The sequence below is a fragment of the Mchenga conophoros genome, linkage group LG5 (genome assembly GCF_057382185.1).
Source record: "Mchenga conophoros isolate Kocher_MC1m ecotype Shallow Benthic linkage group LG5, M_conophoros_male_GT1.1, whole genome shotgun sequence".
NCBI classification, from domain to species: domain Eukaryota; kingdom Metazoa; phylum Chordata; class Actinopteri; order Cichliformes; family Cichlidae; genus Mchenga; species Mchenga conophoros.
The window spans coordinates 9911204-9925099 of NC_140530.1; the positions used below are offsets into that span (position 1 = coordinate 9911204).

The 13896-nt window shown below is 42.3% G+C and overlaps 1 protein-coding gene across 9 annotated transcripts in view; it reads left to right on the forward strand.

The window, feature by feature from the left end:
• Window positions 1-13896, forward strand: part of LOC146573759 (semaphorin-3F-like) — a 61410-nt gene that overhangs the window by 27389 nt on the left and 20125 nt on the right. For all 9 annotated transcript variants that reach the window (XM_085273125.1, XM_085273126.1, XM_085273120.1 and 6 more), the window contains exons 3-5: window positions 12560-12720; window positions 13077-13139; window positions 13623-13742. In XM_085273125.1, coding sequence (XP_085129251.1) covers window positions 12560-12720; window positions 13077-13139; window positions 13623-13742 — 344 coding nt within the window. The remainder of the gene's footprint in view (window positions 1-12559; window positions 12721-13076; window positions 13140-13622; window positions 13743-13896) is intronic.

The following is a 13896-nucleotide window of genomic DNA, read 5'->3' on the forward strand; positions in this document are numbered from 1 at the left end:
ATAAAACACATGTCTGTTAAAACAGAGCCCTGTTTGTGCAGATGTGTGTGATTAGATCAAGGCTCTCCAGAGAGGATCTCCTTCCCTACTAGTTCTCCACATTTGACATCATCCTCAGCCAAACCTCTGCTTTCATGTGTTTCATCTAGACCGAGAGGGAAGGACATTCATTTGTTTGGAGAGAGAACGCAGAGTCCAAAAGCAGATCCTAGTTCGAGGGAAGATACAGAGTCAGACTTACGGATTCTTCATTGCCTCTGCACCGTGAGCACATCTGTCTGCTGTTACAAGAGTTTACATGAGAATGGAGATAAATGTGTATCTCTTTCCCCTCAACCACAACCCTCCTCACCCCTCCCTCACCCGTTCTGCTTGTCCATCAGCACGCCGGACTTGGCAGGGAGCAGGAGAGAGGCTTAGGTGACGGGAGCCAGAGGCTCTGTGATAAGGCCATCTCTCCGCATGAGAGCTCATCAGAGCTGACAGTGAATACAAATTGATGCCATTAGCGAGGAGGGGGTGTGGATGTAGGAGGGGTGGGGCACGACAGTGGCTCCTAATTATATAGTGGGTGAGCCTCCCTAGGTCGACAGGGGCACGGGGCACGGTAGTAACGAGGTGACGATGGTGGGGTGTCACGGCTCCCGCCGACACAGACGATGGCGGTGCGATTTCTGGATACTGTGAGGACAGACGTGGTGGTTAATGATGTGTGATATGGGATCGCTGTTAGTGCGTATCCATTATGACGGATCACATTCAACGTATGTCGAGACAAGAGGGGGGCACACCTTTTCCCTAGCGAGGGAGCTCGCAGCAACAGAATACAAACAGCATGCCATGAATAGCCAAGTAGCTTCACTTTGTTGTGGTTTTAATGGCTGGAATCACGCCAAAGCTCCGCACACACTCATTTGTGTGTTTTTGTTTTTCATGGCAATAATGATTTCAGATACTTTTGTGCACACTCCTGTTTCTACACTGTAAAAAAAATTGTAATATAAAAGTACTTCACTGTGTGTTTTACAGTTTTGTACTGTTCTGTACCATTAATAGACTGTGATTTTACATTTCAAACGTAAATTAACATAAAATCACTGTAAATGTAATAAAACATAATTTTCTTGTTTTTTAAATGTATTTGTCTGCACATATGCATATTTAGATTGTTAAAATACGTTCACAAATGCATCATAATTTCACAAATATTTGTCCGTTATTTGAAAGATTGAACTGTTAAATTAAAATGTAATGCTATGGAAAAATATATAAAATGAATCTTATAAACTTTTTATACATCAAATAATAATAATTATTATTGCCGTGGTTCAAGAGTTGGCAGTTTGCCTTGTAATCAGAAGGTTGCCGGTTCGAGCCCCGGCTCGGACACTCTTGGTCGTTGTGTCCTTGGGCAAGACACTTCACCTGCCACCTACCGGTGATGGCCAGAGGGGAATTATAAAGTGGGATTGTAAAGCGCTTTGAGGGTCTCATAAAGCACTATATAAATGCAATCCATTGTTATTTAAACCAACTGTTAACTGTATATTTCTGAACATTTAAGTATTATTATTCATATTGCCACATTCATTGACCTTGTTTACAGGTAATTTCATTGTTTAATCACATTAAAATGTTCCTAATTTAATGCTTAAAAGCATTTGAAAAAGGCAAAATCCCATGTAAAATTAGGGCAACAAACTGTATTGTCATTACTTAAAATAACCGTATTTTCATGAGAAAGTTATTTTGTTATTTTATGGTATTATTTTGGCGCCCCAGCTGCCAGAATATTACTGTTTTTTTAGGATTTTTTTTTCACGGTGTAGGATTAATGCTGCTTATCCGGAATCAAGTTGTTCAAATACAGTGCTTACAGTAACAGCTTTTGAATTCACAAAAGAACACCATAAAACTTGCAGAACTTTGATTTTCCAGAGAGAGGAAGCAAGGATTCAGAGCTTTTGTATCCAGATGCTTTCATGACCGACAGACAGCCACGCATTTTAACTTGTCTCTTTAATTCCCCTTTTTCCTTTAAAGTTGCATCTATTTGAGGTCTTTGTATCCACAAATAGATTTAACGCTATAAACATGAGTGCAGAAAATTTGTGTATGTAATTTTGTTCTGCTGTCCTAACTTGAACCCATATTCCAGTTCTGCCGTTAGCTTGATCGGATGATACGGGGATCGTGTGCAAAGTATTCTGAGAATTTTCAAAATGTTTTGGTGTTTGCAACATGTACGAGAAAAGAAGACAACCAAGACAACAAGGCAAAAATAACACGACTGCTAATGACTGATTTGTCATCTTAATGCCATGCCTTGTCAGTTTCAAATTTGAAGTGAGATGATGGCAAGCATAACCGCTTTTGGTGATGCTTTGCACATATGGGGCAGGTGTTTGTACAGGCACGCTGTGTTGTCTGTGTTTTCTTTCCTAGTAGCAAGCTGCAGAGCCTGCCTCTCCACAAACACACACACACGCACAGGGTGCAGTGAAGCTTTGAGGCCATCACAATAGATTACCATTCCTCTGCGGGTCAGACTCTTTGGCATTACCAGTGGGTCAGATCATATCTCTAGATTCTGTGCCCTTGCATATTTGCTATCCGCTGAATGATGTCCTATCTGATGTGACACAGTGGCCAAGCCTTTGACCGCTTTTATTATCCTCTGCCCTCACAGTGACGGAGCCAAGACGAGCAGCTGCTGCGTTCTCATGCTCTTATCGTTCCTTTTCCTTTAGCAGCCCAGCTCACCTCAGACCCACTCTCCAGTAATCACACAGGCATTCTTTAACAACTCTGTCACTCCTCTGCTGGCTTTGAAGCATGCAGCTCACGCAAACCCAAATAAGTCGTGTAAATGTTTGACATGAAGGGAAGTTGAAAGAGGCCGTCGAAGGAGAGAGAGAAGGCGCTCTGGGCCCCGAAAGTTGCTGATTTAAAGTGAGTCTGCTGAAAAGACGGCAGCGCAAGTGGCAGTCAGGCCCTCCAGTGGGCACCCACTTGTCCTAAAGCAGAAGGGGGTTTCTTAATCTCCATCGCTATGTTAGTGCCCCTATATCAAGGCTTCCTTATTCTATAAATACAGGAAATCGCTGTGAGAAAGTTGTGCTAGATTAAGATAAGAGAGGAAACACGGCCGCTCTTGCATACAGGCATCTGGATATCGGCCAACTCTGCTCACAACTGTGCAAATTCAATCATTTCTTGGACTTTTTCTTACAGAAAAAACTCCCATGTTAAACATATGCGTAAAACAAAAGTCTGAATGTGTTGTTTCTGGCTATTTTGCATAGAGGTGCCAATTCTTTTTCACCAAACAGTTAAATACCACATCGTAACTCAATAGTTAAACAGTAATGTTCCAGCTTAGAGGTAATTGCTCAAATAAAGTGCAGAAAGTGTTCTGAACTCTTTCCAAACACATGAACGCCCTCATAGAAAAGGCAAGCATATTCTCCTGACTGAGAAGATAAACAGAAATCTGCAGGAGCGGCATTAGGAGGTCATGCTACAGCAGGATGAGCATAGATTGACACAGTCCTCTTAGACAGATAGCTATGGCGTTATTTTTGTGCCACTATTCTGAGCGCACGTAAAAAAAATTTGCAGGTGCAAGTGTTGCATTTTGAGGAGAAATTTATTTTGAGCGAAGAAAAGCTGAATTTGAGTGAACAAAATTCATTGCTGCATGCAAAAAATGTATATCCGTGTTTGCTATTATCCATATACACACGCACAATAGCAGCCCCTCTCGCTCAGTTTTTGCACTTGCGCTCGCTCGCAATGTGTCGCTCGCGCTCTCAACATTTCAGCCTGTGCGCGCTCAACTCGTTCTGTACACCGTTATATTTGTGCCACAAAACCAGCCAATCACAGACTTGGATGCAAAAAAAATCTGATTGGCTGTTTTCGTCTCCAACCTGCTCGAAATGACGAAATGCAATATCCCAGAATCCATTTCATCCAAAACTCAAACGAGGCAGTGGCGGAGGAACACAGAGTGGCGGAGTTTGAAATATTACTCTTTGTGGGTCACAAAATAAACTTTTAAGATATTTTCATGCGAGAATGGTGCTGTGTAAACTTCAAATATCTGCTCGATTTATCAAGACATCACATATTTGCATAAGTGCTCTAACGTTTTTGGAGATGCCTGTTACCCACCAGCTGACCGAATACCTGGACTGGCCATTGGGCATTTACCCGGCATTTTCCCGGTGGGCCAATGGTGATTTTTCATTTTTATGTTAGTTTGTTTGTTTTTGTAATGGTATAAACAATGAAAGGTGGTGGATTAGCCAACTGGTAATAATCAACTCTGGGCTGGACCAATTACAATACATCCGTATTGAGGGGAAAAGACTTCAGCGAGAATAAAAAAGACACAAAGCTGGAGTTATTCTGTGTCTTAGCTGCCTCTTCTCTCCTCATTCTCCCTCCCTCTCCTGTTGCTACTTCAATCATGAAACTGATCAATGATCAGCTGATCGTCTCTCTTGTTTGTTTATCTCCCACTTTGCGCCAGAAACAGGAAACCAGCGGATGTTGCGCTAAACAACAACAGCAGCACGTTCAAAATTGATCAGCTGTTGTTAGAATTTATTTAAAATTAATTTCTAGTATCAGCTGATGTTTGCTGGAGCCACAGCTGGAAAGCTGGAAACATGAAGGTGATACAAATCATACATATATACCAACAAAACAGTGTACATCACTGTCACAACAGCGTTTGTTTTCGTTCAAAGGCTTTATGGTTTTTCCAATAATACCTGGTGGTGTAGTCGGTGATTTTTTTGTCAGTTCAGCCTTATATATTATGTTTAACCCGAGTTCCCACCCGGTCAGCTGGTGGGTAACAGGCATCTCCGAAAACGTTGGAGCACTTATGCAAATATGTGATGTCTTGATAAATCGAGCAGATATTTGAAGTTCACACAGCTACATTCTAACATGAAAATATCTTAAAAGTTTATTTTGTGTCCCAGAAAGAGTAATATTTCAAACTCCGCCACTCTGTGTTCCTCCGCCACTGCCTCGTTTGAGCTTTGGACGAAATGGATTCTGGGATATTGCATTTTGTCCTTTCGAGCTGATTGGAGACAAAAACAGCCAATCAGATTTTTTTGCATCCAAGTCTGTGATTGGCTGGTTTTGTGGCACAAATATAACGGTGTACAGAAAGAGTTGAGCGTGCACGGGCAGAAATGTTGAGAGCGTGAGCGACACATTGCGAGCGCAAGTGCAAAAACTGAGCGAGAGGGGCTGCTATTGTGCGTGTGTATATGGATAATAGCAAACACGGATATACATTTTTTGCATGCAGCAATGAATTTTGTTCACTCAAATTCAGCTTTTCTTCGCTCAAAATAAATTTCTCCTCAAAATGCAACACTTGCACCTGCAAACCTTTTTTACGTGCGCTCAGAATAGTGGCACAAAAATAACGCCATAGATAGCAGCTTGTTTGCCCAATCTCCACTCTTACTCTCAGCTTCATCTCCACTTTATTGGCAAACATAATAAACAAGGTGCACAACCATGCCCGAGAGAATAAAATGCACCTTTATACAGCTCAGCAGGGAGTGGTTCTTATGAATATTTCAGTGACTTAGACTCATACAAATTAATGAGAATTGTGTCATGTCGAGCAAGTCTCTTAAACCTGTGGCACTGTCGCCTGTGGCGTCTCAACTCATTAATGCGCCTTGTTAAAAGTTGACCCAACTGCCAACTAGGAAACCCTGCATTTATTTTCCTTCACCCCCCAGAAAAGTCTCTGAAGCTGTTTTGTGCCGCTCCATCATTGCAACGAAGCGTGCCTTGTGAGGAGTAATAAGAGTGTCTTAACTGGAGTTTTCCTTCTTTGCATTGACAGCATTCAAATATTTGGCTAGGATTCCTGACAAGTGCTGCCTTTGATGTGTGAGAGCATGCAACCTCTCCCACCCCCTCTTAATCACCCTAATTATCACCTGTGTGTGTGTGTGTGTGTGTGTGTGTGTGTGTGTGTGTGTGTGTGTGTGTGTGTGTGAGAACCGACACACCTTTCTGACGGGTTGGAAACTACCTTGGGGCAATGCTCAGGTAGTGCAGCTTGTTTGTGATATGCCAGGAGCTACTGGGGTATTTCTGCACTACCTATTATTGCACTACCTCAGAACATTTAATCCAAGCCTATTTAACCCTACTTATTTTAATTTACACTTGTTTGATCTGCATAGATCATAACCAGCATTTTCCATCTCTAATCATGCATCGCTCCTTAGACAGAAGCACAGGGCGCCGCAATAGTTTCTAATTAGCCACAAATGTTCACCAATTGAAAACCACTGAGCTGTGAACTGAGTAGATCATTGCTCCACACAATGCTCGTCCGCTTTGTTCATTGCTCCCTTCCTGCTCAGTGTCAAAGCAACGGACTGCAAAGTTTTGTCTTTTCCCATCATCATCCCCCTCCTCCTCCTCACCTCCCATACTTCTCTACAGGGAGTACTGCAGGCTTCAAGCAGCAACATGCACTGACACTCACAGTGGCCTCCACTTTTAATTTACCCAATTTGAAACCAGAGAAATATGCAGTGGGGTGGAACATCCATATCAGTGTCAAGTAGCGAGTGGCCACTGCGCTGTCAAGTGCCAGGATGTGTATTTAGGCCCTCTCAATTCTCTCGCTCACTGTCACTGTTTTGTTTAAACACGCAGTCTGAAGTTTTCCATGATCCAATCACTTATCCGACGCTTGCTGCGAATTTGCCAGGAAAGTTATGAGTGGGACGGGCCGCGTACTGTTAAGCTACGCTGGATACAGTAATCGCTGCTTTAATGAGAGGAAGTTCTTATGTTACCGAAGCACACTGCAAGGTAGGACGCATTAAAAGCTGAATATGATATGTGAAATCCCGTCTCCTCTGTCCCTCGTGTACGGCATGGTGGGAAATCACTTCATATAAGTCGGCATTAACCACTGCGCTTTCTTACTTTCTTACTTCTGGAGATGAACTCTCGTGAGTGCGCTCCATGCCTGTCCAAACATATTTCCAAAGTAAACTCGGCCCGTTGGCTATTAATTTAAGATCAGGAGATACGCTATAACATGCAGGCCTGCAGCCCTGGAGATCACCGTCAGCAGCCAAGTATTCTCTCAGGAGGAAAAGGGCTGGCTCCATCTGACAGTGAGGCATGCTTCTCCCCCTATGTTTCTATACCTCATTTAACCAGGTAAGCTTATAAAAATACATTTGTACTTCTAATGGTCTGAGGAAAGGGTTGCGGTCAAGGTACATCCACTATTCTCCAGAACAACAACTGTATTGTATTGCAGTCTGCAGAACATATAGTCACCTTGAGTGAATGAGGAACTCAGGTAATCAGTCACAGCAACCTGCATTTAAACTCGGCTAATTAACCTGATGAATGCAAAGAGAAAGAAATAAAGAATCTGTGCTTTGTTCGATATATGTCTTGCTTTGGCACTTTAGTGCAACGAAACACAATTTTCTTCCTAGCCAATCACCCATTTTAGAGTGGACTCACATTGGTAGTGAAGATGGGTTTTGTAAATGAAGTGCTCTTTAAGGTTTTGAGTTTTTACAGTAGAGTCTGATGGGAACTGCATGATGAAACAACCACTAATAACATCACTGTTTCTAACTCTAAGTACTGAACAATGGCAGTTTTGCAGGAAAATGCTAGAATTATAAACTCGATATCAGTTTGTAGTGCAGAAAAACAAACAAAAATAAACAGAGGAATTTTTTTTTGTCTGTCTGAGGTAGTGCTGAGCTTCTGCTCAGGTTTTGGCATTGTTGTTAAAACAGAGTTGGTAAGAAAGGCTCACACTTTCAGCTTCAAACTACACCTTTAAAAAAAACAGAACACTTAGGCACAAATAATTGTGCTCCGCTGTTAAATTAACACTGACTATTAACATTACTGACCAGCAGCACTAATAATGTTTGCTAAATCATTTTGTTATTGGTCATAGTCATTTTTCTGCTTGCCACTACCTCAATGGTAACAGCTGGTTAATTTTGGTATTAGGTAATTGCTAATAGTTAAATGGCTGACACTGACAAATGTACACCAAGATTAAAACTTACAACTGTTTAAAGTCCAGTGGTGTTCAAACAGGAGCTTCACTGAGCTTCAGTGCTACTACTGCTAGTGGCAAATTGTTTGGTATATTAATCTGCAGAATGGTCACAGAATTTGAGTTTTGACAAGGATGGTTGTACTGATTATGTCAAATTCACACAAAACTGAATAGTACTTTTTACTTTCTTGATTTGGGTAGAAGTAAATATTTTTAATACTTAAGTAAATACTTGGTACTTAAGTACAATAGTTTTCCATAGGTCATGACCCTCCAGAGAGGGGAGAATATCTTAAAACAAAACTAAAAAAAAAAAAAAGAAAAAGTAAAGTTTGCTACAAAAATCTTTTGACATTTTCAAATCTTATTCTATTTTTTGTAAACCGCTGGATAGCTTTACCTCAGTTATTTAAAATATAATTAATAATTAATTCATATCTACAACATTTTTGCACACTTGCATTTTATGTGGTCCTGTGCCAGTTGTCTGTTATATGTAGCACCATGGTCTCGGAGGAACGCCGTGTCATTTCAGTGTGTACTGTACAACTGCACATGGTTGAAATGATAATAAAGCCACTTGACTTGACATGACAAGAGGTCCCAGGTTGCCACTTAATTTCTAACACTGCGTTCAATCTGTGCTGTCGCTGTAATGTTGCTGCATACCATATGACTCGACCTACACCATAGCCTGACATTCACCCGCGCAAGCATGTAAAATTCAGCTGCATGACCACAACAAGTGTGATTGGCCTACTTGGTAGTAATATGCCATGTAGACCAAGTATATTGATCTTGGTATACTGAGCGTAAGGATAATGGCTCCGTGATCCAAGATATAACTGGCTGTGATTGTATCTTGCTTGTCTCCAGTGCTAATGCAGAAACCAGTAATCCCAAGCGCTTAGAGTCAATGCGTAATCTCATTTGGTTCTGAAGTCTTCATTCTATCCTCCATTTTTAGCTCCAACATAAATGTATAAATGCAAAAAAGGCTGTTATCTATATTGATATCTTTACTACTTTATGTCAAATTATAGTAAGTAAAGTAAAGTATAGTAACTACAGCTGTCTCACACAATTAGTGAAGTACAAAGTACACTGTTCCCTTACAGTTAAAATATAGTAGCAGTTAAAAAAAAAGAGGGGACAGTACAACTAAGTCGTGACTGAGTTTAAGTGTAGTACTCGTGTCAAGATACACATCATATCAACTTACCAAAAGTTTGGTAGTAGATTTTTGGCCTTGTATTGTTGGTAGATCTCCAGCATCTTTAGCAGGTTGCTCTGATGCCACTAAGCTAGAATTTCTTCAGGTCTCGTTCAGCTCAGCATCCAGTTTCTCAAAGATCAGCAAAGGGCTTTCTTGAGGCCAGAGTGCAGCGAGTAGCAAGAAACGGGCAGTGGGCTGTTTGAGCCAAGAGCACCTTGGGTTCCTTGGAGAGAGAAGCGGATTGTCTGTGTTCAGCAGACTGAAGAGTGTGGACCGGAACGCCACACACAAAGGAACCGAGATGCCTGAGGTGACTACTGTGAAATAGCTTAACTTTCTGCCTTTATGCTACACCTGCATTTCTTTCATGAACAAGAAAGACTGAAAATAGGAAAAATGTCATAAAGTGACCTTCTCTCATTTGTGCGCAGGTGCAGGCATGCTACTGTAAAAACCCAAGTGAATGAGGAATGGGATAGACACTGAGCTTGAGGATCAGGTTGCCCCACCGGCTTACTTTCACCTCCTAATAGAGCCATTGCAATTTCACAAGGGAGAAGCAGTGTGGTCCTGAAACAAAGCCCCTGCTGTGTGTGTGTGCGTGTGTGTGTGTGTGTGTGTGTGTGTGTGTGTGTGTGTGTGTGTGTGTGTGCGCAGACCCCCCAGAGTGGGCCTAAGCCATACAGGCAGTAATGGGCTACTATGAGTTTATCTGGCTCTGATAGACATATTCACACTCTGCTCCCAGCCTTTCAATCTCTCGGATAAGTCTGCATGTGGAAAATGCTGTCATGCTCTAATGTGGCTGACAAAAGAGCACAAGTAATTCAGCCTCTCTGAGCCTGTCCTGTGTGAAACTGTAATCTGCGGCTGCAAATCTGTAAGTAAGTCTGGGAAAACAGCTGATTGAGTGTGCAGCCTAATATATCCGAGCTCAATAAAATGTGACTGGTTGAAAAACATCGGGGGATTGTCTGCAAATTAGATTCAGCTCAGTGCCAGAAAATTAAGACAAATGAGTCGTGTAGCAAACATAAGATTTTGTTACTCTCTGGGAAATACACCCCAACCCCACAAATTCTCCTTCATTTTTTAGGTATGGGCATAAACAACAAAAAGAAAAAGCACACACACTCCAAACTGGCATTCTGCAAAAGTGTAGCCTCTCTGCATGTCTTTTCGAGCTGATTGTGATTGAGTGTTTGCTTGGCACCAATCTCAGCCCAGAGACATGCTGTGCGGCCTGACCTCTGGAGTAGAGTTGCAGCCAAGCTCAGTCTGCTGCCATTATACGTCCTTGATCAACATGTCAAACGAGCACAATGCCATGTGGCCCCGCCTGAGGTGAAGTTTGACTTTGGGATTGAGTTAAGAGGGACTGACAGAAAAGACAATGATATCCAGTAGGTGGAGTGGCGCGCCTTTTTGTAACCAGGTTCTGTTGTAGTTAAATGGATTTCTAAAAGGTGATGTCTATGGTGGAGACCACATTACATGCAAATATGAAGGATAAGTCACGAGGAAAGGCACAACATTTGGGGTAAATTCTACCTGTGACATAGAATTCAGTCTGGCCTGTCTGCATGTTGTCAGATAACTATGAGATTAGAGTACATGTGTTTGTTTCTTAATGTGCGCCTCTCAATAGGGCGTGTTGTTGCTTTGCGCTGTTCACATTTCCTATTCGGCTGACAGATGGTCCCGTCCAGCTCCTCTCTGACAACAAACACACACTGAGAAGTCGCTGACAACCTGCTTCAGAAGGGGGGGCGCCCCGACTGGCCCTCGGAATGTGTGTGTATATGTGTGCGTGTGTGTGCACAATGCATTCTTATCCAGTGTGCACTTGGCCTAGAGTGTATGGGGACTCATCATTCAACTTAAGACTCAACACAAATAATCACAGGGTCCAGCCACATGTTGCAGCTCCTCTACGCGGGGCTGACAGCTGCCAATCACTCTGCTGACCTGTAAACGTTCCATTGGTGGGCACAGTTATTAAATCAAACTGTATAAATATAGAATATCTAATGCTATTAATCTTTGCTTATTGACGTAACCCCCGTGCTAAATTTAGATCTGGCTCAAAAGACTGGCAATATCAGATTCCGTAGGGAGTCTGTTTAAAAAGGTCTCTAGATGGTGTTTATTTTAAGGACCAGTGGTGGACATGTGGATGTCTTTGCATGCTTGGGTGGCCAGACCTCTTCTTCAGAAACACCTAACAACCTCGTAGTAACGTCAAACCCACAATACATGACTACACATACAGAGCTTGTTAAAAAAAAAATTAAAAAAAATCTTAAACTGGCCATTATAAAGCTACAGTGTGTTTCCTTCAAGGTCTGATATGCCACACTGGCTGTGCGTTCGCTCCTTTAATAACACGCCGCCACACCAGTGTTCAACTATGTCACATTTAACCAGTCAAATGCAGCTAACTGCATGTAACGGTTTATCCTTTGGTTTCCTTCTGCCATGTTTTGGTGGCTAACTCTGGGTTAACCTCAAATCCGTGCCTGTGATCTCTCGATTATAGAAGAAGGCTAAATGGAGGATGGGAACTTTCCTGCTGTTTGAGTGAAACCTCTCTGTTTGTCCAACAGTATCTGAATGCCAGCATCTAAGGCCTCTTACCCTATAGATTGCAAAGGAGTGTGTTTATGTATGGTGGGACACGGGGCCTTTGTTGTCTTAGCCGTGGCCTTTTGCTCTGCCTGTACTTGGTTGCTGAACGAAGCAGAACATATCAAACAAACACTCCAGCACAGAGTCTATAGGGAGATTGGGTTACTGTAGACATGCGAGGACGTGTCAACTGCATTGTGTTGCTGAAAGCGCACACTTGTCTGACCTTCAGAGAATGGTGTCCAAGCATGCAATAAAATGTTGTGCCTTACCCTATTCCATGAACTATGTAGTATGAACATCATAGCTGACTGCCGGTCTACTGTTTCTGTGTTTGCTGGCTTCCCACAGACTGCCACTAACGAGTGACTTTCTAGATCCTTTGATCCACTCAGGAGGTATTAAGCCATCAGTGCTGTTTGACAGACACTCAGTAGCACTTGTCTCTAATGAGTGGTGTTCTGTTACACAAGTGTCGGTGAAAAACCATCAGATAAGTCCACGGAGGAGTGGCACGAGGAATGTGTCAGTTGCCCATGCATGTGTGCGCGCGAATATGCGCACATGTAGCTGCAGCTGTCGGTAACCAATGCATTTCTGTTTCCATACAGAACTGAGATCCACTGGTACCGCTCATCACTTCGCCTACCTCATCAACACATCTGACTATCGGATCCTTCGTATGGATGAGGACCATGATCGAATGTATGTTGGGAGCAAGGACCACATCCTGTCCCTGGACCTCCATGACATCAACAAGAACCCACGTATTGTAAGACCTTTCCCATGCTTTTCTCCCTTTGGGCCTTAAAATGGGCTGTTACCGTGGGATAAAGCCAGCACCTTTACTGCAGTTTTACCCAAAGTGAAATGTTCCCCACTCTTGCCCCAGCAGCAGACATTTCGGTTTGCTCACATCAAGTTTTTGTTGGACTACTCTTCTTTTTTTTTTGTTTCTGGTGCAGCTCATTAAAACCCTGTAACTGGTCTATGACAATCCCAACAGGACTTATATTAGCCTTGGTGGATATCCCTTTTAAAATTTTAATCCAAATATGCAATAAATGCCAGTGATGTATAACGTTTTGGGCTGGAGCTATAAAATGTCCCGCGTTCCCACTCTTGCAGATCCACTGGCCAGTGCCTGAACAAAGAAGAATGGAGTGCCTCGTGAGTGGGAAAGATGCCAATGTAAGTATGCGCGTTGAAAATGCACATACCAAGAGCAGGATTGCCCGAGTAAAGTTGTTTCCTTAAACTTGATAGCTTGAAAAAATAAAATATATCTTTTTTTTTTTTAAATAAATTGCATTTAAAATATATAATTCCCTCATCTGTTCACATCAGTTTTAATGTGATGAACCTGTTAAATGGAATTACCTGCGGAGTTGGACCTGGCCCAGTAAAATTCTGGTTCCCTCGTGTCTAGCCAATGAGACAGGAATGGAGCAGAGAAGCCCAGAATCCTTCTTTGTGCCAGCTTGAGTTCGGGAACCAAGCACTGCTGGCTGATAGTTTGATATATTGCCCAAATACAAATAGAAGCACATTATTACTGGCAGATTTTTAAGTTTTAATAAGAATCAGTGAGCATTCAGTAAATCAGCAGGAGGTCTGGCAGTAAAGATTAACTATGAACTGCTATTTAATTTCCTTCAATGTCTGTGTTTCCAGGAGGAGTGTGCAAACTTCATTCGTCTAATTGAGCCATGGAACCGGACTCACCTGTACGTCTGTGGGACAGGAGCTTACAATCCGGTCTGCACCTTTGTCAACCGCGGACGCAAACCTCAGGTTAGAATTACAGGAATGTAGAGGCCGAGAAGTTGATCTTAGCAGCATTAAAAACTTCCTCCATCTACATCATGAATGATATGGTTTGCCTTACTCTCCATCCGCCCTACACTAAGCTCCCTTTATGATGATTTTGCTCCATCATTAAGCTTGC